The sequence below is a fragment of the Watersipora subatra genome, chromosome 7 (genome assembly GCF_963576615.1).
Source record: "Watersipora subatra chromosome 7, tzWatSuba1.1, whole genome shotgun sequence".
Taxonomy (NCBI): domain Eukaryota; kingdom Metazoa; phylum Bryozoa; class Gymnolaemata; order Cheilostomatida; family Watersiporidae; genus Watersipora; species Watersipora subatra.
In genome coordinates this window covers 46076528-46102597 of record NC_088714.1, presented here as the reverse complement: position 1 = coordinate 46102597, position 26070 = coordinate 46076528, and the positions used below count along the sequence as shown (strand labels likewise).

At 36.3% G+C, this 26070-nt stretch overlaps 1 protein-coding gene across 1 annotated transcript in view; it reads left to right on the top strand.

Moving 5' to 3' along the window:
* The window catches only part of LOC137400817 (uncharacterized), a 31458-nt gene extending 6851 nt beyond the window's left edge, over positions 1 to 24607 (top strand). The window contains exons 4-15 of the mRNA XM_068087156.1: positions 1277 to 1368; positions 2793 to 2890; positions 6026 to 6067; positions 6896 to 6977; positions 13911 to 14072; positions 14233 to 14394; positions 14557 to 14694; positions 15429 to 15566; positions 18462 to 18574; positions 18827 to 18969; positions 22122 to 22177; positions 24109 to 24607. Of these exons, the coding sequence (XP_067943257.1) occupies positions 1277 to 1368; positions 2793 to 2890; positions 6026 to 6067; positions 6896 to 6977; positions 13911 to 14072; positions 14233 to 14394; positions 14557 to 14694; positions 15429 to 15566; positions 18462 to 18574; positions 18827 to 18969; positions 22122 to 22177; positions 24109 to 24149 (1267 nt within the window). The 3' untranslated portion in view covers positions 24150 to 24607. The remainder of the gene's footprint in view (positions 1 to 1276; positions 1369 to 2792; positions 2891 to 6025; positions 6068 to 6895; positions 6978 to 13910; positions 14073 to 14232; positions 14395 to 14556; positions 14695 to 15428; positions 15567 to 18461; positions 18575 to 18826; positions 18970 to 22121; positions 22178 to 24108) is intronic.
* The last annotated feature ends 1463 nt before the right edge of the window (positions 24608 to 26070 follow it).

Sequence of the window (26070 nt, the reverse complement as noted above, 5' to 3'; positions counted from 1 at the left end):
TTTAATTCGTTCCAAAGTTTGCATCGTAAGGCGAAAATGTCGTATAGCTGGGTATAGAAACTATCTAATGCACACACCACCTGGTAAAAGTCATTTTAAACTTTATTGATGTACTGTACATATTAAAAATTAGTAACAAAATAATATGTTAATCTTAGTAACTATCCCTGTATTTAGTGGTTATGATCTACAATAAAATTTAACATTACAATGTACGATGTGCAGTACGTGCCAATGTACGTATGTGCCGTATTGTACATTGATGTACAGCACGTGACTTCTTACCTTTGAGACAGATGGATAACATAAATGTTGAATTTAACTTGTATGAATTTAGCTTACTAAACGCATTTTTAAAGCTAAGTTTTACTATGTATTCTTGACTACAACTTCAGCTTTCTGATCAACTAAAATTGGTCACCTACCTGTTTCCGGTTTCGTTTTCACAATAATTTATAACGCATAGTTCCGAACTGAGATGGAGCGAGCATCATATCTCTTTCAGGTGTTTCGGGAGGGATTTCGGTGAATAGGATCTCGGCATCTTCGTTATTTCCGCGTATTCAGCACACCAACTGTCCACGTTTAATTTTGAGAAAATTTTTTGTTGATGTCATATGAATAAAAAATGGCGTATGGCAAGAACAAAAAACGTCGTGTGACATCATAAGCAAATAAATCGTATAACAAGATCATCGCAACCAAGTGCACACTGTATTGTATCAACCTAAGATGTTTTACCCAAAAGTAGGCCTGTGTTTAACTCGGTCTGATAATTTGAGGTATATGTAAAACGGTTTAGTAAAATAGCCTAGGCCAATGTTATTAATGTCGCTCTGTTCAAAGGAGAGCGCAAAGTATAGGCGTCATTGGTCTGGCTTCGCCTGTAAATGGGTAAAATTCCAAGATTATGACCAGCTAGTCGGAAAAATACAGTGGCAGCCTCTATTTAAACGTCATCTCTAATAGAAGGCCACTATAAGGGAAGGATTGAAAAGCTAAGGCCAAGGCGCTCAAATAGAGGTTTTAATCTAGGTATTAGATTGCCTGCCTGTTGGTCTCGCAAGACACGCTCGACTGACTGAGTACTAATGAATTCTTTTAAGAATATTTGCTCCAACGCGTGATGTTTTCACATTTCAAAGTAAATATGTAACTGATCAACGCCATATGTCAGTGTAGGGCTGAACTTGGCTTTGCTGACTTGAATAGAATTCTTTTGTTATTGCTCATTTGGTGGTTTTTATTGTGTTGTTATTTTGCTGCGTTGTTTCAGTTATGACGTAGATGTCGGAGGACAGTCAGGCTTTTTGCAGAAACCAGTTCCTCATCAATCTAGATCAAGGTCTCCGAGGAGGGTTTTCTCTGGTATGTGAGATGAACTTGTTTAAAACGTAGTTGGTAGTTGCGATTGAGCTCCGCTTCTGCCAAACCATACAGTTTGATGTGGTGTGAGTGTTTGAAATGTCTCTACTAGACCATAACATGGACATCGTCCTTCCAGGTTACCATGTTTAAAAGGTGGCAATTAAATAGCATACATAGTTTTTTGTTCTGCCTATTGTAGGAAATCCTAACAAATCACATCTCTTTTTTACATCGTTTATGTTGGAACATTACAATTGATTATTAATAATATTAAGACCCATGTGCATTAGTGCTGTATGTAATTCTTACTTTCAAGACACATAGCAGCTAACGGCGGTGTGAGAGAGACTTGGCAGCGTCACATTCGGTACGGTGCACTTTTGTGACATTAACAAAATGTGAACTTTTAGACTTAATTCAATGAATAATAAGCACACACTTTAAAATAAATTTTAATCTTACACTAAAAATAGTTCCAATTTTGTCTTTGCTTTCATTTTTTATTATCTTTTTCCTGTTTGTCTCTTTTTGCCTCGCTTTCCCTTTTTGAAAACTTTCAAACTGTTCTGGCGAGAACGGCTGAGCGATGCTGTTTTTGTACTGTCATCTAATATAATGGCCGCAACAAGAACCGTCTCGCATGCTCGTTTCTCAATTTTGTCTCATATCTCAAGACAAAACATGCTCAAAATTTTGCTTGCGTTTTAAATTTCCCCTATGTTGGGGGCACTCGTATGCCGTAGTAGAACTGTAATCAAAATCGCTGGTTCTTTGTTGCTTTACCTGAAAACAGATTAGTGGTTCATCTGCTATATAGTTTTTTATTTTGAAAACTGTTCTCATGGTTGAAATTGTAAATTGGTAATACAGTTTATGACCCATTTGCAACTGGTGATCCTCTATAGCCTAGACTGTGTACTTTTGAAACCTCTTTTATATACCTCTGTTATATACCTCCGTTATATACCTACGTTATATACCTCCGTTATGTACCTCCGTTATGTACCTCCGTTATATACATCCGTTATGTACCTCTGTTATATACCTCCGTTATATACCCCCGTTATGTACCTCCGTTATGTACCACCGTTATATACCTCCGTTATATACCTCCGTTATACACCTCCGTTATACACCTCCGTTATATACCTCCGTTATGTACCTCCGTTATATACCTCCGTTATATATCTCCGTTATATACCTCCGTTATATACTCCCGTTATATACCTCCGTTATGTACCTCCGTTATATACCTCCGTTATATACATCCGTTATGTACCTCCGTTATGTACCTCCGTTATATACATCCGTTATATAGCTCTTTCATGCCTCTGTTATATACCTTTGTTATATACCTCTGTTATATACATTTGTTATACACCCCTGTTATATACCTATGTTATATACCTATATTTCTACTACAGGCCATGCTGGTGATTCATCTCCGATACTGCCCACTTTTTTTGAACAACGATCCGCTAAACGGCCTAAAAAAAGGAGAATTATGGAGGAACCATCAAAGGTATGCATAGCGTATATGTATATACACGAAATAGCTTGTATGATATATTTCAATGGCTGTTTAGGGTTGCACTTCAGCACTGACATGCAAAGTTAATCAGTGTTCTTGTTATTCTGAAATCTGAACCCATCGCGGGTTTCAGCACAATCGACACAACAAGCTCCATCCATAAATATGTGACGTATGCTAGCTTTTTAGAAACGAAAGTTAGGGATGTTTAGTCCGATTTAGAATGATAGAGATGGGTGTCTTAAAACCCATTATCATCTAAATTCAGCCTTCAAAATCTTCTCAGTCTTTTATGAAAGGTAGATAAACTATTTAAATTTGCTCGTAGCTTATTACAGGATGTTTAATAGGTTGAACGCCGAAAAAAATGAGCTCAAAAAAACGCAATAACAACGCTAGCTTGTGATAAAATCGCTATTGAAACCGATATTGAAATGCTGTAAAACGCATTTATCACGTGAAAGTTAGTGGACTAATCTTTATTTTGAGTACAAAATCGGAATCAGCGTGTCTGATTACCTATACCTTTAAAAACAAAAGGTGTTCGTGGTAGTTATGGTTTAACAATAAATGTTTTAGCTCATTACACAGCAATTAAACAAATACACTATAAAACTAGTAAAAATGACAAAGTAACAACGTTGGAAATGTGAAAATTAAATTAATAAAGCGATAATCAGGAAGCAAAGTTATTTACCCCCAAATTTGGAAATTGAAAAAGTGAAATATATGTAGCTTCCATTATATGCAGCTTACTTATGCGTGTAAAACGTGAATACCTAACTGTTGCTATTGGCCATCATTATTTGCAGATGAGTGTTATATCTACTCCCTAATACTTTTCCTCAGACGCTAAGGTTTTGGCTTGCTCTATAAGCAATTTTACCACCTCACCCCGCCTGCTATAAACCGAGTTTCCGAAGGTGGGTAGGCTGAGCTTCAACATTCGACTGCCAAGGTTGTCCAATCAGAGTTAGCGATTGTTGCTTGAATGATTTCTCACTTGCCGGTATCTTGTCAAAGGTCTATCTTCGTGATGGGCTAATAACTTGTTTTTAATGAGTGGCAATGATGTTGGGAATTATATCATGATCAGACATTCCTTGTGGAATCCCGTAGCTCAACGGCAAATAGTAAACTGACTTGGTCAGCCATTACAAGAGTAACCAAATGTTGGTATGAACAGCTGAATCAAATTGCAAAATTTTGTTTTTGGGAAGTTTGACTGCAAAGTCACATCACTAAGTTGTCTAGTGTAAGTCCTTCTATGGAGTTTTATATGTATTGTTGTCCGCGAAAGGTCGATGTAGTGACGCATGGCAACCACCAAAACAACACATCGACGTATATGAGACCTGTCATAACAAGACCAGGTGTTTGGACTTGGGAGCAAATTTAACATCTATTTCTTTTAATAATTTTCAAAATGTCTAATTGCTACTGATTACTTTAGTTTTTATTTGGCCCTGCTAACCCAATTGTATCACAAGGTATACTTAAAAATTGACTGGACGGTTACAGTGGTGAGTCAAATGTGAAATGTATAAAAGTGCAGTCAATGTCAGAGATTAAAAATATTGGCCAAAGTCATTGCTTACATTTTCCATAGTTCCTTTTCATCAACTCAACAGAAATGTATCTTTCTCATTTTGTATCGTAACTTTTACATACCGTACTTTTCGAACTATTAGCCGCTACTTTTTTCTGATGTTTTGAGCCATGCGGCTTATATAAGGGTGCGGCTGTTCTGTGGTTTTTTCTTTCACCGCTGGGGCGCATCTACCGGAATCTCTGGTTGGTGTGCCTTTAGCGTTGAAAGAAAAAGAGAAACAATGCCTAGCAGTACTGTTCCATTAGGCACTGGGTTGAAAAGCGTCAATTAATACAATGTTAATTGACGTTAACATCAATATATATAATATCAAATAATATAATTTTATATTAAATGGCACACCAAAAACAGAACAATTGAATATAAAGGACTTCCATAGTTACGCGCTTATATAAAATTCTAAAAACAATTGGAGTTGGCAAGTGATAAAGTTGTGTATGGCTTAGGTTTATAATGTAACAGCTATGGGACTTGTTCTATAAGAGTTTTTAGGTTTATAATGTAACAGCTATGGGACTTGTTCTATAAGAGTTCTTAGGTTTATAATGTAACAGCTATGGGACTTGTTCTATAAGAGTTCTTAGGTTTATAATGTAACAGCTATGGGACTGGTTCTATAAGAGTTCTTAGGTTTATAATGTAACATCTATGGGACTTGTTCTATAAGAGTTCTTAGGTTTATAATGTAACATCTATGGGACTTGTTCTATAAGAGTTCTTAGGTTTATAATGTAACATCTATGGGACTTGTTCTATAAGAGTTCTTAGGTTTATAATGTAACATCTATGGGACTTGTTCTATAAGAGTTCTTAGGTTTATAATGTAACATCTATGGGACTTGTTCTATAAGGGTTCTTAGGTTTATAATGTAACAGCTATGGGACTTGTTCTATAAGAGTTCTTAGGTTTATAATGTAACATCTATGGGACTTGTTCTATAAGAGTTCTTAGGTTTATAATGTAACATCTATGGGACTTGTTCTATAAGGGTTCTTAGGTTTATAATGTAACAGCTATGGGACTTGTTCTATAAGAGTTCTTAGGTTTATAATGTAACAGCTATGGGACTTGTTCTATAAGAGTTCTTAGGTTTATAATGTAACATCTATGGGACTTGTTCTATAAGAGTTCTTAGGTTTATAATGTAACAGCTATGGGACTTGTTCTATAAGAGTTCTTAGGTTTATAATGTAACAGCTATGGGACTTGTTCTATAAGAGTTCTTAGGTTTATAATGTAACATCTATGGGACTTGTTCTATAAGAGTTCTTAGGTTTATAATGTAACATCTATGGGACTTGTTCTATAAGAGTTTTGGTTATTGCTGTTAATTTCTTTAGATTGTACATCTAAAGATATAAGAGTAGGCAGTTGTGAATTTGTCATCAAATGTTAACTTCATCAGACTTTCGCAGCCCGCAATGCATTATTAACTTATACTTTTCTTTGTCTTTGCATAGTGCTTCGAGTGTACACTGTGTTGGACATTGTGATCTCTTTTGTTTCCGTTTAGGAAGAGATTCGGAACAGGAGAGGCTCAAGAGATCATGATGAGGTCGGTTTACGACTGTAACAATCTTCCATCATCTCTTTTAAAGCAATCTTTTCAACTTTTAAATCTTTAAACTTTTTGTAATCAAGTGGTTTAAATGCTTTTGTATTGCTCAATTATCCTATGCTTACAGGGTTGATAATAAGGGTATTTTTGTTTCAACAAATTACTAAAAACAATTCTGTCTCACAAATAATAAATGGTTGTTACAATTGATTTTGAATAACCAGATTGACTAATCACTATTTTTTATTGTCTGGATGATTTGGATTTGTGTGCACACTGAATTACCATGTGACCCGTGTTTTGATGGACCCTTGTGTGGTGCTGATTAATTCGGGCGCTTTGTTACAGAGATAGGAAATTATCCGGTAAAGGTCATTGCGCCGAACTCCTGTCTCGCTTGGCGGGAGAGACATTTTCAAAATAAAACATGGCTGAAATGTACAAAGTATTTCAAATGGAATAGTGTGCGTGGCATTTTTTTGCCTATTAATCGCAAGAATGAAACATCTGATAGAAAATTGGGGAGTAACTAGACTCGTCCGACTTAACGGATTTTTGTTGTTTCCATCTTGGGGGTGACACAAACTTGCCTATTTGCTGTATCATGGAAACGATGAAGATATAGCCAGCGCAAAATGTTCAAGATTGTATTTTGTAAAGCATCATGAAGACAACAGCATTTTAACAGCATGTCTATGTAGATGTCTGTGTAGCTAGACAAGCATTAGCATAGTGAACTGTACTAAGCATCAATGTTTGTACCATGTGTTCAGCTAGTCTCTCCTTGAAACAGTCCGTACTATCAGCCTACTGACTTGCTTTCAGCTTGAGGTTAATTGGAGAGATAGTGAGCTAAGGAGGTTCGAGCAGGCGCGTCTCCCGACAGATGAGTTTACTTCCGATTACGGTGAGTCAGTCATGGTTTCCTTTCCAGCTGTTTTCAAGGTTCGCTGGGTCAACATAGAACAGGGGTTTCCAACCTTTTTCGTTCAGCTTGCCCCCTCATGCCTTTTCATAAATTTGATTCCCCACACACTTTTAACTCGCAGGACTAAAAACAACTGATACAAATTATAATCCCATTTTATTGTACATACCTAAACATATAACAACATACTATTAATTTTTATACAGCACGCATACAACACACAACAATACATGACCTTCGGCATGACAATGAATTGGTTTATGACTAGGTTAACTTACTATCCAATCAAAATCTGGATGGATGTGTTCACATATATCTGGGTTCTGACTAGTAGCTCATTATTAGCAACTAGTGTTATAGATAAAGCCAAAATGCTTAATGATGATACCCAAACTCACACGGCACTGCAGGACATAAGTTAAAAATTTAACAAATCAGACACCTCTGTTTCCCCTTGTATATTCAAAATCCTCCCTAGGGGGAATTCCTCCCTGGTTGGGAATCCTGACATAGATGAACAAAGTGAGAAATGCGATTTTCCAAAAACAGTTACAATGTTTTTTTTCTGGTGGTTAGATGCCGGTTAGATGGTTAGATACAGTAGATGCCAAGATATGGCATTAATCTGTTCCGGTGTTGGGGTTGTAAAGTGAAATGACTGTACAACATGGCCTCTTAACGCCTATGCTGTCTTGCAATTCTATTTTGGAGAAATACTTGAGCAAAGAAGTCATTTTCTAGTGACTGCTCTAAATATTTATGGAATGACCCCTGTATCTGTCATTAACACTCTTTATATGGTGACTTGTGAGGATTTTTTTGGGATATTTTTTAAAAATTAAATTTTGATATAGGCAATAAATAGCATGACATAAATATGGTATTGTAAACACACGCAAGATAAACAAGACGCGACATTCCGCGGATTCTTCGTTTAGCTAATGATAAACGGTGGATAGCATCTCAGATCGCTCTCAGTCATTGTGAGATTTTGATCAATTACGTATTGGCACTTGTTAATTTTAATACTGCACAGTGAAGCGGGGAAATATAGTTACCTGTGGCCAGAAAAAAATCGTATTCCAGATCATAACCTGAAAAAAAACTATCCTAGAGTTACCTGACTCCAGGATTTCACTTTATTTGTTGGGTAGGATGTAATTTTTCTATTAAAATTGTGTTCTCTTAGGATAACGTACAGTGGAGCGTCTGTTCTCGAACATAATTTGTTCCAGAAGGTTGTTCGAAAACCGAGTTGTTTAAGATCCGAAGCAATTTTTCGTATTGGAATCAATTTATGTAAATTTTAAACAAAAGAAAACAACTTCAGTAAAGTATTTTTTCAACATTTTACACCATAAACTGTACTATATACTGCATACTATAAATAAAAACGGGTTGATATAGATTGTGTTAAACTTTAATAAAAGGTTTTCTATTTATAATGATGGAAAAAGAAAACAAAAGTAATGATAGAAAAAGAAAACAAATTAAACATTTCGTATGTTTTGCTCTTAAAACATCAAAACAGGGTTAAGATACAATACTAAAAATTGCAGAAATCGATAATGAAACAGCAAAAAAATGCAACAGATCAGTTACATCAAAAATCGTAGGAAAAAGAAAATATAAACAGCAATGGCCTGTTTATATTAAGTAAATATAAACTATCTCTGAAGGAGAATCCTCTTCCAACACAATTTAGGGTAACTCGATTGGAGGGGTTGTCTCCCTAGCAAATTTCTTCGGTCGAGAAGATGTCGTCCCAGATGGTTCCTTTTGGTAAAGATTTTATTGAGCGTAAAATGCTTCTCCGTTTGTTAACGAATGTTTCCGTGCTGTTTCCGGAGCCGTGCCAATTCCAATGCGCATGCTCCGGTTTGGTCGAGAACCGAATTTATGTTCTAGCTCCAAGGTGAAAAAATCTCAAAATCTTTTGTCGAAACCGAGTTGGTTGAGAACCGAAGTTCCACTGTATATGATCAGTACACAAATTGCCAAATTTTAAATTCGAGATAAATTATTTTCGATATCGTGGGCCGAATAAATTAGCCCTAACAAAAACGGATGAATAATCATCGCGTTGCATATACTTAGGTCTCAAAATATTTCTGAACAGGAGCATCGTAACTTGTGAACACAAGACTAAAATAATTAACAGGCGCATGGTGTATCCGTTATATGAAATGTATCTAGTCACTATGGCGTTTTAGCTCTGTGGTAGAGCATCCGGATAAGAAACTTGTCGATGCATTTGTCGTGAATTCAAATCCATCAGTACGCGGAGTTTAAATACACATACGACGACAGACATACTTTGAGAAACATCGTAAAGCCTCTAATTAAACGCCATGGCGCTCTATTTTTCAGCCCTGCCTGGTGGCGGTCAATTGGAGGCGGCGTTCAAGTAGAAGCTGGCGGTCTATTTTTCAAATAGCTCGTCAGAATTTTTGGAAAATAAATTTAGCCCTACGAAGCAAATGTCGCCAATATTTTGCCATCTTTTTCCGGTAGTCCATTATTAAACATTTCGAATGCAATAAATATGCTAGCTCACCTCTAACTTGTCAAAGATCTCTTAATAAATATGTATTAAGACACTGAGAAATATCTCCACCAGTTAATATCTATTGTTTGCAATTGACCTGCGATGATATTCAAGCCTGTCTCCTTTTTGTGCAATTTGTTGGCATTTTCAATTTTTCATTCTAAAGTTGAAAACATTTTTATTTGAAATCTATACTTAAGAATCTTGGATAAAAGCTCATTTCATTCGCTAATATGTTTGCTACAGATTGCAGCCAAAGCTAGCTTTTTATGTGCAATAGAAGTGGAGTTATGAGCATCGATTCATTGTAAGCCGTGTTAAGATAGCCGCAAAATGCTATTAATTAAATAAAATGCTATAAATCTGCATATTCATGTTATACAGCGATAACCTATCAAATGATGCAAATATATATTCATGAACAATGACATAAACGAACCACACTCATCTTACATACAGAAACAAAATTTAACATTTTTAAAACAAAAGAATATTTCTATTGTTTGCTCGGATAGCTGCGTTCTGACTGTTGCTTTTGATGGAACGAACATCTTTTAGTTGTCCAATACCTTTCACAATATCTTCTGGCTTCAATTCTTCTTCTGCACTGCTGAACCAGTCGATATTAGCGTCCAAACAATTTTTCGGCAGAGCAAAACTTTCACGTGCTGCATTTAGCACTGATGCAGTGCGAAAAGTTTGCTCGCTAAACGTATAACCTTTGGTCCAAAACTTGTGAACCGGTTTTTATATGCATGTCCTTCGAAATATTAGGACCGCGTTAAACAAGGAACTTCTTATAGTAGTTCCTTATTTAACACGGATAGTAGTTTGAGATAGTAGTTATTTCTATAGCGTTGCTTTCCAAGTTCAATCTACTACCTACCGTAAATTTAAACTGTTATTATATATAGGCTACTTCGAATTAGAAAGACTGTGTTAAACAGCTACTACTAGTGTGAGACCGTTATTTAGGTTATTGCTGCGGCGGTGCTTTCAAAGTTATAATGAATAAAGCGGAAAGCTTTGGAACTGGACAACGAAAGAATTAACTGTTATTGATACAAACGATTCATTATTAACCCTTTGGCAGGGGAAACGACCAGAATGTCGTTTATCGGTTGCGTGGGGAAACGACATTTATGTCTATTTCGGTAGACGTTTATGTAGCTGTCGCCTAGTAGCGTTAAACAACGGATATCAACACTAGTAAGTTTTAAATATCATCAACAAGATATCGGTCGATGATTTACAATATGAAACGATTATCTGAGAGGCGTTGCTTTGTGCTAAAAGCTAAACAAGTCGCGTCTCCTTGGAAAAAAATAAAAGTTGGAAAAACCAGTCAACATCGGCTCGACTTTCTAAACGGTAAAATAAAAGATTTCTTGATCCTGCGATCGTTAGTGATTTTTTGTCTGATCAGAATAAAAATAATTCAAATGATAGAAGTGATGTAAACTTTTTTGGTCTTTTAATATATTTGTAATATACAGAGAATACGATCGTTATGGTGGCTTGCACGGCTATGTTATAGCGTTTGACTCTACCGAAAAAAATTGCTTCCAAGCATTTTATACAGGGACAATTGCTCATGGTTGTATTTTTTTTAGTAGTACATATGTGAATGAATGTATATGTACAAAAATTTATTGTTCATAGAAATAAGTTTAAGATTTGAGCTATGCATGTTCATAAAATATCGATTTTATTGAAATTTCGAAAATAAATTACATGAGTTTTGGTTGTTTTTGGGGGGCTAATACCTGGTCAAAGGTTAATACGGTTTTGTGGACACTTCTACTGATCAGTTGATATTATGTGCTCTAAATAATGTCAAAATGGCGGTCAAATGGAGGTGGCGTTCAATTGAATAGTGCCGGTGTATTTTTCAACCCTTCTCTCAGGGTGATTGGAGGTGCCATTCAAATAGAGGTGGTGTTCAATTAGAGGTTTTACGTTATATATAGATGCACTTGAACTATATTTTGGCAAGTAAAGTTTTGGCTGACTTAAAGGTACTATTTTGCTTTTTGCAAATCTGAGTTGTAATGATGCTACTGTTCAAATGTACATAATAATACACATGAAACAGACCTACATGTATATATGTTAGTGGCAGGGCCTATTGGTCAAACACTAGAATGCTCATATTCAAAATAATTCTATGTTCTCAGTTATATATTCGCTGATTTTTCATGTATCAACCCAAAGCAACACCTTAATTTGTTAAAAGTTTGTCCTTTCGAAGACAAGCAAGTTAGACAAGGTTTTCATGGTATTCAGTGATCAGTTTTTCAATACATGATAGCAGCTGATCACTCAACTCTTGCTCCATTGTATCAGTGAAACGTCGTCTCAGTGGCACCTTACTTCAATTTTGCTTTCTTTAGTTTAGAGCTTCACGGATGTTTTAAGGTAGAAGATTTAAAAATTGTCACCATTGGGAGAGATATCGCCAATCTTATAAATTTTATAATCATGTAATTGCGATTTATCTCAGACCTTACAATTTTTAGAGTGAGCGATATTGGAACTAAAACGTATGGATCTTCTAGTCCTATAATAAGATCATTTCATGGCCTTCCACGCTTATGGGGGATCATTTCATACTCATGAAATAAATGGGTAAATCAGATTTTCTATGGCAGCCATGATGTCCTTTAATGTAAAAGCACCATTGTCCTCTTTTAGCTTCAGCAAATTTTCTTAAAACGTACTAAACAGACTTTTAGCGCAATGCAACCTTCCCATAATAGTCGTGTAAAAGTAAAATTTTGCTTAGCTACAGCGATGATGCATATACAGTTAAACTTGATTGTTGAGAAACATTAAAAATGTTATAGCGGTTAAATGCGTAGTATTATCATTAATCGATGAAAGTTAGTATGAAGGTGAGTGTTCTGTTACACAGACTAGTGGGTGGCTGTCTCCCCCCCCCCCCCCTAAGTCTTCCACCCAATAGTCTGTTACACAGACTATTGGGTGGCTGTCTCCCCCCCTCTAAGTCTCCCACCCAATAGTCTGTTACACAGACTATTGGGTGGTTGTCTCCAAGCAGGTCAAAACAAAGTCACGACGGCAGTGCGCTCGACTTTTTCAGAAGATGAAGCAGAGTGGTAGTAAGTTGTTTTTGTTAGTTTTTAGCATCTTAAAATAGTTTAATTTTAAATGGCTGTTGCTACAGTTTGCATGATTTGTCAGTTGTGCTGTTCTCGTTAAAGGATGTGTGACAAGTAGAGTGAATGCATCTCGTACACACCATTACGAGATATAATTTTGCAGAATGTCTCCTACCTATGGCATTGAGTCGTTCACATTGAGTGATGCGATGTAACTCGATTTCAACTGCAAGTCGGAACATCCTGGATAAATATTCCTGAACTTTTATTAATATTTCTAGTTTTAAATCCATGATGATGGCTTCCCTTTTCTGTAATGCGTTGCCATTGGAAGGGTCTGCCTTAAAATGAAAGTGAAAAAATTAAACGAAACCCAAACAGGCGATAGAGCGGAGACAACAAAATGGCGTATCTCTGAAACTGAGTAATAAACCGATGCTGTCTCCCCCCCTAAGTACAACAGAGTGTATTCATTTTTGCCTGCGTATTACTCGTTTACAATTGTTTGCATAGCTTATGTCGTTAATGACTAACGCCCTGACTAACGCCCGACCAATACAATCACATATTTTGGGTTAATTAATTATGCTTCAATAAATACACTGTTGTTGATATAGGTAATGAAATCACATCGATTTAATTGTGACCTGCAGTTGTGTGACCCTATTTTCCCACTTTTGCGATCATGCAATGCTTGAAATTAATTAGTCTCTGTCATGCCCCTCAACATCACAATAAAAAGTGAGGGTTAGTGCATAATTTCAGCGGGAAAACGTAGTATGGTGTTTGGAATCTGAGTTATTTATCATAGAAATAATCTGTACATGGAGAGCTTATGACACTGATTCATGAGTTGTCTCACTGAGTTGTCCTACCTTTGCCTGCCATTGTCGTCATTATCGTAGTTGATAAATATCAGCGGTGAGCAATAAAATCAGCGGTAAGAGTACACAACACCGAATATGAAAATTGTGACCTTGCAATTTTCGAGCCTATACCATTGAAGATTTCTGCGGCAGAGCTCTCGAGAAATCCTCTAAACACCAACCAATGTCTGTCTCACCATGCCAAACAATGGCTCATTCGAAAGCCAAGACTGATGTATTGAAATATAAGATTGAAAAATTATGTAATTTATGTGCTTTGATGTACATATAAGAGCATCGAATCATTTCACGTGTAACTCATTTCCTAAGAGTTGGGTCACCACTTGAATTAATAGTTCTCTTCACACTGCTGCAGGTCGCTCTGCCATTCGTATTTCACCTAAAAAGAGGTCTACCCACACTCTTATACGCCCAAAGAGTAAATCGAGAGAGGTAATAGATCGTTACTGTTCGCCAACACCGGAAGATGCAGCTTCAGCAGATCAACGTGGCAAGAATAGCTCTGGAAAGCCTTCAAGTATGAAACCATTTTGTAACCTTTGTTGATGAATTTAAGTTTTAATATAAAACCTGAAAGCAAACAGGTTATCAGAAGATCAAACATCATTTCACATGTATCATATTTTCTAAGAGCTGGTTCAATGCTTCAATTGATAACACTCTTCACGCTGTTACAGGTCACTCTGTCACTCGTGGTGCGCGTAAATTTACATCCCCTCGTACTCTTGTCTGCCCAAAGAATACATCCGGAGAGGTAACAGATAGTTATTGTTCACCAACACAGCAGGAGGTAGTTGCTGCAATTCGCCATGGTGAGAATACTTCAGGAAAGCATTCGGGTATAAAACTGTGTTGTAGCCTTTGTTGATGTATTCAATTCTTAACACAAAACTTGAAAGCAAACAGGGTATCAGAGAATCAAATATCATTTCTCATGAATATTATTAATTCTTACCAATTGGTTCAACGCTTCAATTGAGAACTCTTTTCATGTTGTTAAGGTCAAACTCAAGGGTCCCCTCAAACTCGTTCATCGGCAAGTGAAAGGCCTCGAGGGAGCAATTCTGTTTCACGTACTCGGAAGGAGGCAGCTTCACCGGCCCAACAACTCAACATGAACACTCCACTTAAGCTTGCAGGTTTGAAAAGCTTACTAGATTTGGCTACTCTAAAGGATTCATGATCCAAATATGCAACAAAAAATGTTTTTCTTGCAGCAAAACAATAAAGTTGTATGTTCTGTTTTGGTTTGTGATATAAACACGAAGTCCAGCTACAGCCAGTCATGTGACACAAAATTTTCGATGACATTAGATGTATGGTGTCATTAGGTCCACCAGTAGTAATCCAGTCTATTTATAAGTAGCCCTAGTATAATTTGCATACTGTCATTTTCGGACTATTAGAGGCTACTTTTTCTGATGATTTGATCCATGTGGCTAGTATAAGGATGCGGCCAATCTGTGACTTTTTCTTTCACGGCTAGGGCGCTTTAACCAGAATCTCCGGTTAGGACGCTTTAACCAGGATCTCCGGTTAGTGCGCCTCTAGCGGTGAAAGAAAATACGAAACAATGCCTAACAGTACTGATCCATTAGGCACTAGTTTAAAAAGCGTCGATTAATACGAAACAGTGCTGTTAGGCAATGTTTCGTTTTAATCAGAATAGTCGCTGCCGTGTTAAAAAGCACTGTCCTGAGTTCTGCAGCCTATACAAAGGTGCGGCCTATGTATTGTTTTATTATCGGTTTTTGGAAAATAAAGCAGATGCGGCTTATATAGTGGTGCGGTTTATAGTCCGAAAAGTACGCTATTATTAATTTTTACCGGTTGGTTCACTGCTTCAATTGATAACTCTTTTCATGCTGTTAAGGTCGAACTCAAGGGTCCCCTCAAATTCGTCCATCAGCAAGTGAAAGGCCTCAACGGATCGATTCTGTTTCACGTGCTCGGAAGGAGGCAGCTTCACCGGCCCAACAACTCAACACGAACACTCCACTTAAGCTTGCAGGTTTGAAAAATTTATTAAATTTGGCTAATCTACAGGATTCATGATCCAAATATGCAACAAAGAAATGTTTTTTCTTGCAGCAAAACAATAAAGTTGTATGTTCTATTTTCGTTTGTGAGATGAATGCGTAGTCCGGCTACAGCTAGTCATGTGACAAAAAATCTTCAATGACATTAGATGTATGGTGTCATTAGGTCCACCAGTAGTAATCCAGTCTATTTATAAGTAGCCCTAGTATAATTTGTATAACTATAATTTTATAACTACTGATATCTAAGCAAGTAATCTTTGAATAGAGTAGCAATGTTGCTAGTTATGTTGCTAGTTGTCTACTCAGTAGACATTCAGTTGCAAGCTGGTATGCAGTTTATAGTAATTATAATAGAGCAACTTAAAATCAAATATTCATTATCATTTTGTCAGTTTTTTTGCCAATTAATGTGATAGAGTAATTTGAAACATGATCCTGTTAAATCTGAAGACAAAATAAACTTATCGCATGTCCCCGCAGATAAGCCTATCTCTCATATAAGCCGGCCGCAGAACAATTCCTTTGAAATCAGGGAATGTATAAGAATTTGCATATAAGCCGACCTATAAATCGTAACGTGTCGTACAGACTTGTTAATGCAAAAGGCTGCGAAAGTGGAACTGATTTTGGAGAAGTAGTGCAAAAAACTTGATTCGTGAGTAATTTTATAATTAGCCTATCATGTCTCCGCTTAATTGAAAGGAAACAATTATCTGTTCTCTTTGAGTCAATGAAAAACTTGTTTGTATCTCACCCTGACCTTAGTTTCGCTTTGCAAAAAACACTTATAGTTATTTGTTCTCAGGCTTGGGGCCACTAGTGAGTATTGAGCGCACTGCACTATTTGCTGGCTAGACGACAGTAAGGTGCACTAGCACTAGTGCATGGCATAGTAATAATATAAAATGCACTAGGCACTGCACTAGCAGAAATTCTTGTGCACTAGGCACTGCACTAGTGCATGGCATAGTAATAATATAAAATGCACTAGGCACTGCACTAGCACTAGTGCATGGCATAGTAATAATATAAAATGCACTAGGCACTGCACTAGCAGAAATTCTTGTGCACTAAGCACTGCACTTGCACTAGTGCATCAAAAAGTGAAGTCAAAAATGCACTAGGCACTGCAATAGCAAAAACTCTTGTGCACTAGATATTGCACTAGCACTAGTGCAGTGTAAAATCATAAATGCACTAGGCACTTCACATTAAACTTCACTAGGCACTAGACCAATTAGCTTTTTTGCTATAGCAGCCGCAAGAATTGCTTGCTAATCAACAGATATCTACTGCTATCCACTGCAATAGTACAATTATAGCCGTGCAAAGGATGTCAGCCATGTATTTGTCAAATAAACTAGCCTCACCTAAAATTTCAAACAAACCATAGACCTACAATAATGCTCAATATTAAATATTGCAGATGACAACAGATATCAAATAGCGCAATGTATTACAATTACAATAACTAAATATACTAAGCAAGCATGGAATGGAAGAATTCACTTCTTATTACATAAATGACTATGTACAACAAAAAAATCTACCCTTGGATAAACCAGTATCATGTAAACAGTAAGTCATATTGATGGCAAAATTGATAAGCAATATTGTTCAGAGAAGATGTTTATTAGACCGAAGGAACATTAGCCTTTTAAAGTTGGCATCAGTCAGTTTAAATCTAGTTTAGACTAGTGCATACTATGTCGCACTAGGCACTGCACTTGCACTAGTGCATTTATGAAAAAGTTTCCAATCCGCACTAGGCATTGCACTAGAGCATTTTATGTTGCACTGTGCACTTGCACTAGTGCGTTTATGGGAATTTTCTAATCCGCACTAGGTACTGCACTAGTACATACCATGTCGCACTAAGCACTAGTGCACCCAGGGACTCGTGTCAAATTTGCACTAGCATTGCACTAGACTTTTCTATTTTTAAATTGCACTATGCACTAGTGCAGTGCTCACTGCACTGCTAGTGGCCCCAAACCTGTTTGTTCTTCGCGATGATCAGGCATCTTACAGCTACATATGTTCGCAAATTGTGGATCAACGGACTTCTGATGATTATCTATTGGGCAATAGCAGTAGTGGCAGTATTTATTTTTAACAGTAATAATAATGCCATGAGTTATAGTAATAGTGATAACTCGGCTGACTTCGGAACACGCTCAACTTGTCAACCAGAATAGCATGAAGAGGACAAAAAAGTGTCTGAAGTGATTCTGCAACACATTGGTTGCTTCTTTATGGCATCAGATGATGTAAAATTATATAATAATTAAGTCTAATGTTATGACAAGTTATATGTGTCAAATTCAAGTATTTAGTTTTGCCAAATATTGAATTGTCTCGGTAAAAAAATTGATTTTGTAGCGAACAAGTTAACGATATTATTGAATATGATGATCATGTGTATGACCAACGAACCACAGACAGTAATTGCTGTCATAGCATGCTATTATCAAACAAGAGCTGCTTTGAGCAGATGTGCTTGCTCATACCTTGAGAACAAAAGCTGAACAAGAAAAGGCTAAATGCACCAATTCCATTGCATTTCTTTTTCAATTAATCTTCACACGCGGCTATTCTTCGAGTGCAAGCCATGGCTGCTGTATAAATCTAACTAAGTAAAAGGCTACCAACCACATGCTTAGTATGGTATAAGTTGTATTTGTTGAAATTTAGTTAACAATTCATTTGCTTTCAGTCAGAGCTACGCGAGTGTTAGTCGATTCCCTAGTCTGGTAAAAAAACATGCTTGCATTCCAGAATCGGCTTATATGCAGGGATATACGGTAGTTGTCTGAGGAGTTATCAGCACCTTTTGGTTCTAGCTGTTGCGTTTCTTACTTCAGGGAAGAAAACTCGACGTAGAAATGAGGAGTTGGCGGACATAACTGATCAGGTCAACAACAGTTATTCCTACGATATATCTGATTCTCGTATTCCGTCTACCCCAAACCCTAAGGTATGCTGTTCATATCATTCTGCATCATCTCATCTCTTGTTCAATGTTTGACCGTAGCCTCACCATCAATCGTTGGAATAGAGGATGGGACGGTAGCGGTGAAACCTCTTTAGGTAGGACTTGAAGAAATGAAGACTTGTCGTACATCCTTGACAAAGCAATTCCCAGTAAAGCTCTGTCGTATATCAGTTGCTCCTGTTCATATTACGTAACTTTGCTTTTATTTATTATGCTATGTTTTCATTTTTTTAGAAATCAATGTTGCCTAGGGTAACGTTAAGCACTCATAGTGAGGTACCCGAAAAGATCCCAAGCCATGTGAAAAGACGACAAACATTTGAGGATAATACGGAAGAGGAGGAGCCCTTCTCAAATGATGAGCTTCCGAAAGAAAGGTGACATTTCATCTCTATAGCTAAAATATTTATTGGGCTAAAGTTCTGTTTTTGTTTCACTTTCATATCCTGCTGATGTACACCAGTGTGAGCCTTTCTTACCCTCGTGTGTTGCCACTCTATGATCGCCTACTGTTATCACGTGCTCACGCAAGCTGCATTGATACGCTCAGGTGTTCTTTTTATACACCTGTATTTTCAGCTTGCATCACCATGTATTGTTTCTGCACTTTCCTCCGCTGTTTTTCAAACCTGTATACATTCTAATCTTGACCTACAATCATATCAATATACTAATTTATGACACACGACATAAAATTTGAGCAAATAAGCGATTTCACCTCTGATGTGGTTTCCAAGATATAACATCTCAAACACTTCAGAATATTCCAGCTTTGTGAATCAGCGCATACTATCACTGTGTTTCCATGCTTTGAATGGTTCGGAGCTGCTTCCACTCCGAACCATAAAATGATCAAATCCAAATGCGTTTGACGCCTTTTCGCTTTGTTACATTAGTGCAAAGGCATTCATTGTGAGGGTATGTTGACATCATAGAAACGCTCACTGCTGATTGATCCGAATTGACAATACTCGAGTAACCTTTCCACAGTAGAGGTAAAACAATACCAGCACACAACCATGTAGGTTATACCACGCAGGTCTCTGCTATAAAAATACTCTATTGCTACTCGCTAATATTTCTGCTTGACTGCTTGCCTTTACATTAACATGCTAAGGATGTGTTGCTACTAGAGGATGATGAAATAATTACTTAGTGTAACTAGCTCACTGCACATTACTATCACATTCACTACTATGAATTGAAGTGACGGTGTCTCGAAAGCGAGTCTGCTTGTACCTGTTTTGACGGATACATCCCGAATCTTGGAAATCTTTAGCGCAACTCTAAATCGTTGTAACGGTAAAGTGCAAGCAAATTCATCAGCAGCGGACAACTCCAAACTGTAACATAGTTTGGAGTAACAGTAAATGTATGTGCTGATTTACTAAGCTGCACATATCTCCTTTACCTAATTTGGTTCAACAGTTTTTAAATATTAAAAAATAAGACTTGCAATGCAGAACAGACTTCTTCCAGTTCTTAATTTGTAAATTCCAAGAAAATTAGTGTGAGTGTTAGTATCTGTGGTTGGGAAAATTCAAAACCTTGTTTTAGATTTAAAGCGAATGTATAATAAAAAAAACACAAACCAAAATTTTTGCATTGATTTTTTTAGAAAAAATTGTGCAAAGCAAGTTAGTAGTTTTTTTTTATAAAGGAAGAAAGTAAAATGATAAGATGAAAAGAAAATATTGATGAAATTTGAATGCGAAAAAATATAAATATGTTACTTGAATATGATGTTCGCATTGTCTACATTGTTCTAGTTTCTATCTCTATAACCAACCATGTACTGTCTTTCTCTATCACCAAGGCTACATCTCCATTCACCTCTCTTCTATATAATGGCACTCTGATTTAGTAATATTATTTTGTAACTTATCAGTTGTTCAATTAGTTAGCTTTAGTTCCTGTTTGTAGGGGACTTGTTTTACGCGTAGAACTAAGACTAATAGTCCGACATTAAAAAATTTTGGAAACGGATCTCTCCATTGAAAGCAAGAACTTCAAAATATAGAACACATACAAATACTGGCTAATACTAACTAAATGTAAAGAAATGTCGTGTACAGTAGAATCTCTACTTACGAAATGAATTTTTTTAGAAGCTGTTTCGCAAGTAGACAATTTCGAAAGCAGAAACATATTTTACCGTATAAATACCCTGATCTGTCCAAGCCTCCACATGACTCGGACATAATAATCTGTAATCTATACAAAACTCAGTGTTTGTCTTTTTGTTAAACCATGTGTCCAGTTATAGCATATGAAATCTAGCAATTAAAAGTTCGCATGGCACTGAATTTGATCTCGCACCTCCAAATCTAGAAGGGTCAAACTTAACCATTAAGCTACACAGAAAACAATGGAATCATTGGGCCAATAGTCATTACATTGGTTAAGATACTAACGCCGAACGCGCTTGCTTGCTTTTTATAGACTGGTTCAAGAGTTATGACGATTTATGCGCATCTGTCAAATATTATGTTTTACCGAATACGTTATTGTGTCCTGGTTAAAGTAATTAATTTGGTAGCAAAAGAGTTAATTATGCTCATACTGATTACTCATGACTATCTCTCACAGTGTACAGGACTGTCAAGTGTATTAATATTTGTATAAGTTGTATGAACATGTAATGGTTAAAACCTGTAATACATACATGTTAAAATTATATTACACGATAAATAAAAAGTATATATGCAAAGAATAAAGAACAAAGAAATAATTAATAATAGCTATGGGATCCTCATGGAATGTTCAAAAAAAATTTGTCCTAAATTATTTCTGTGTTAAATTGGTAATGTTACCAGTATGGTTAGTGGGTAGACAACTCCATCCTGTTGATCTGTTTTCTCATAGGAGTTTTTCCAGTAGTTCATTTGCCCCAGAGTCGTGTGAAGTTTTATATAATGCGTGTTTGTTTGAATGTTGTGTATTATTATGGGATATATTTGTCATTATTATGATATCATAGAGTCACAGACCTTACATTCAAACCTCTCCACCATGAACTAAATATAAATAGCTAACTGGTTATGCATGGCTTTCCTTTGTTTCCTTATGTAAAAAAAGGCTATTGTAAAAGAACCAGTTTCTGGCTATATGATTTGGATACAGTGCCTTATAAATGGAGACGTCATGTTGAATAGCATGGTTGTCAGTCTGCACTGGTGGCTCTACAATAAAGACATACCTCACACCTTCACTTCTACAACTTCCATATACACAACAGTCTTCAAGTGTTTGTGTTAATGAATAGAATAGTGCTTACTTATAGGAATGTTCACTGCAACCTTGACCATTTAAAATACAAAAAGATTTGGAACAGATTAGTTTCGTGTGCAGTGGTTTGACGGTATTGCTTGTATACTCCATACACATTTTTTTATCTATCCTATGAACTTTTCATATGCTCTTGTTTCATATGGTCATATCATGTCCATGTTTATTTCTGTTACACCTTAATCTGGTATTGTTATCTCCTCTTGCGCAGTTGTTATACTAAAATTAATTGTTGTTTTAGGAAGGATTCGCATGGATTTGCCAAATCTCCTTCAAGACTGGCCAATCAGCAAAAAGGTGGGTAGAAAAATCTTCAAAGGTCTTTTTTAACTGAATAATATGAAACTAGAAAAAATTCTGTCATGCAGTCAACTCATGCTCTTTGATTGGACGGACAAGTTTCAGTTTCGTCGGTATTTGGCTGATAACAGACACACAGGAAGTCTTTAGAATGGCTCTCCCCGAGATCAACAAATGTTGTCGTAGTCAGAAGGCAGGGCGTTGGGTGCACCTTACCTTAAAGGTTGACTTGCAACAAAATTCGCATTACAGTTATTTGATATGAAAAGATTCACCATGTCTTACTCTGATGTGTTGTAGGTGCAAAAAAGTGGGAATGTGATTACAAGCTCTTAAAAGCTCAAAAATGAACAGTTAATCGCAGCCACGCGGACCGCCGTAGTTTGGATTCTCTTTTCAAAACGGCTCAAATGTGACGTAGCTGTGGTAGATGGTTTCTGTTTACAATTTCATGCAACCTTATTCGTTGAAATATTTTCACAAATATACTTCACGCATTCAATAAAACCGTGTCTATTGTTCTTACGCGTCTGTTTTATCGTCATTGTAATGCTGTCACTTTTAGCAGTGATATCTTATAACCTACCATAAAAATTCGTTTAATTTTTTAGCTTTACCTTGGAGTACATATCATTGTCTGATAATCATGACTAGCCTGTTGGTCACTTGTGATAATAGAAAAGTGCTGCAGAAATTATTTGCGAAGTATTAGGCCACATGATCAGATTATGACTTGCCGATTAGACCAAACCGAAACAAAACTGTAAAGTAGCGAGCATCTATATTTGATACGGGGTCTTTGGTAAAACCCGAAGTGTTTGTCATAAACTAGTGCTACGATAAGTTTTATATTGAGCTTTTTATTGGCCTTTCAATTCACTTGAGAACATCATGTGACAAGACAATAATCAAATTTCATGACAACGTCAGAGAAATAAAAAGATTCCAATCTACGGCGGCTTTTCGCTTTTAAGAGCTTGTAATCACATTTCCACATATTTGGCACTTACAACACAGCAGAGTAAGACATGGTGAATCTTTTGATACCAGATAACTGTAATGGGAATTTTGTTGCAAGTCATCCTTTAAGATAGAAATGCTCTGGCTTTTGATTTTTTGTTGTCGACTCATTTGTCACTCGGCTACATCTAACGATCGATGGCTGGTCGTTGGTGCTTCCGGCTGACTCGGTTTCTCCGGTTTTTTGCTAGTTCGGGGAAGCCTTTCCGGTTGACCCTGTGCTGTGGTGTCTCTTGCCATTACTGATGTATAAATTAAGTTCATATTATATCTACTGTAGTCTAGTGTAAATTAGAGTAAGTAATGCGTTTCTATCTACACCTCTCTGTTCATTGCTGAGTCTGCACATCCATCCATGTACCTCGAATATAATAAATACTTCTTCACTGATTATTACTGTAGCAATCTACTTGCTACATATTTTCAAGCTTTTAAAAATTATATTTTTTACTCAGTTTTTTATTATACATTTGTTTTAATGCTGCATACAGATGATTAAGTATTTATCATGGTTTTTGTGGCTTCAGGGTGAATTATATAAAGTTTGATGTAATCCAATATGAATATTTGTTCCAACGTCAGATGGTTTTGACATGCAAACAAGTATTGGAACGAATTAACTGTCAACATCAAGGTTTGACTATAGGGGAGACCGGGGTAAGTTGAGCATGCTCAACTTACCCCGGTCTCAACTCACAAAACTCCGAATGAATGGCTTAACTCTTTGTCTTTCACTTTAAGTTTATTAATACCTGCATAAAATTGTCACAAATGTTTACAACAAAACCCATGGTGGGTAGGAAATGGTAGTGCTCAACTTGCCCCAACGCTCAGCTTATCCCACTCTCCCCCATTTGTGTTTTAAGTTTCTTTAGAGTCTTAACTTGAAACTGTTTCATGTTGCATAGGTAAAGCGGGCAGACTCACACCAAACTCTCGCAGAGAATAGATGAGCAAGAGCCTTTGAAAGAGACGTGCATGTATATGCAGCTGCATTGCTAGTCATATTTTTAAATACGGATTTTAGTTTTGAGTACTATTCTTTTTACTTTCTATGTACATTTCACAGGATGTTTGCTCGTTATGTCTGGAATTGGAAGTTTAATTATGGGATATACAATTCATTCCTACTAGCTCAGACACAATTCATTCCTACTAGCTCAGACACCGGTGAAGGTGCTAAGTTATAAGTAATACCAATATTTACCGATAAAATATGTTGTATTTTATAAACTCAACATTTTAATTACTATTACAATCCTAACTACTAGTCTTATATATATGTTGTTATATACGGTTTTTAGTTCTTTGTACTGTCTTTTTAGCGTTTTGTATACGTATTAGGATGATTGCTTGCTATGTGTCAAACTGGAAGTTGACTTACAAAATACATAATTGTTCCGCGCATGCATCACTGTTGAATTTCCTTTGTCATCTTATTTTATTTTGACTGTCTAGTTTGTACACGCCTTTACATAGCTTGTGAGAGCTAGTTTGATTTTTACTGGTTCAGACACTGATGAAGGTGCTAAGTTAAAAGCAATACCAAAGGTCCAACACTTGAAATACACAAATAACAAAATTTTAGAACTACTAATTACAAAAGCTTTTTGTATAAGCTGTACAGTCATCTTCATAAATATTAACACCCCTTTCATTTTAGAGTGTTTGCCAACTTTAGACCAAAATTCTGGAGATTATTGATGACATACCATATACAAACTTTATATCAAATTAAAGCCTAAAGTCTCCTTCATCTGATAGACCCAAAATTAAATTACACAACACAGGTTGACCATGAGTTGGGAAGTTTTGGAAGGCAGGAATGGCTAAAGTCATGATGGGTTTAAAAATGAAAATTTTGGTTTCCACATTGTTGCGGGCATGCAAACAACTCTGAAAAGTGAACAAACTTTATAATATGAGTTGTTGGAGAGAAATAATTGTCTCTAAAGTAATTTTAAATGGGATTGTGGGTAAAATATCAGAAGTGAAATATTGTTGTTTATTGTTCAAAATTAACTCAGTCTTGAGAAGGAGAGGAGTTCTTCCAATGTGTATGGAATTAGTCTCATTGGAAAGAAAGGAGTTTCAGCTTCACTTTGATATATAAATTGTTAAATAAACAAATTTTTATAAGACTTACTCAGGCTTAATTATAATCTTTTCATCTAAAACTACTAGTAATTCCAGGGGTGTTAATATTTCTGAACATGACTATAGGTTAAATGATGTAAATGAGTAGGGCAGCGCTGACATTTGACAGTTGCTTGCCATTTGTGTCGTAAGTTTTGTTTTATCAATCTGAAGCTTGATTCTAATAACTAATTGCTTATAATTATATCAAACGGCCAAGTTTAGGCCTTTCAACCCATCTGCATATTTATTGGTTAACTTTTTTGCGTAATTCATTCAATTTTTGCTGGCCTCCGCGCGCAAATTGAAACCGCTGAGAATGCTTCAAGCTTGAATAATTATATTGTTTAACAGTTTTTAGTGTCCCAACTCAACTGGCAGTAAAACCTCCGCGACAGTTACTCTTGCTTTTTTGTTACCTTGTGGTTTCAGGGCTTGGTTCTTGTTTTGGACAGTATATATTCAACACATCCAAGCAATTCTCTGTATTCTTCACTTGTACAATAGCTGTTTTCTTTTCTCAATCGTACATTCACATGTAAGTTTTAGGAGACTAAACTGTACTATGTACTGTGTATGTAGCAGTGAAACAAATTGTTTCTACACTGTTACTATGGTTATAAGGTAAGGCTTACCACTCCCTGGAAGATCCATCGGACAGATCTATTTTTCGAGCACGAAAAGCCTAGAGTGACTTGATCAGTATTTAGTATAAATTAGCTGCAGTGTGGAGG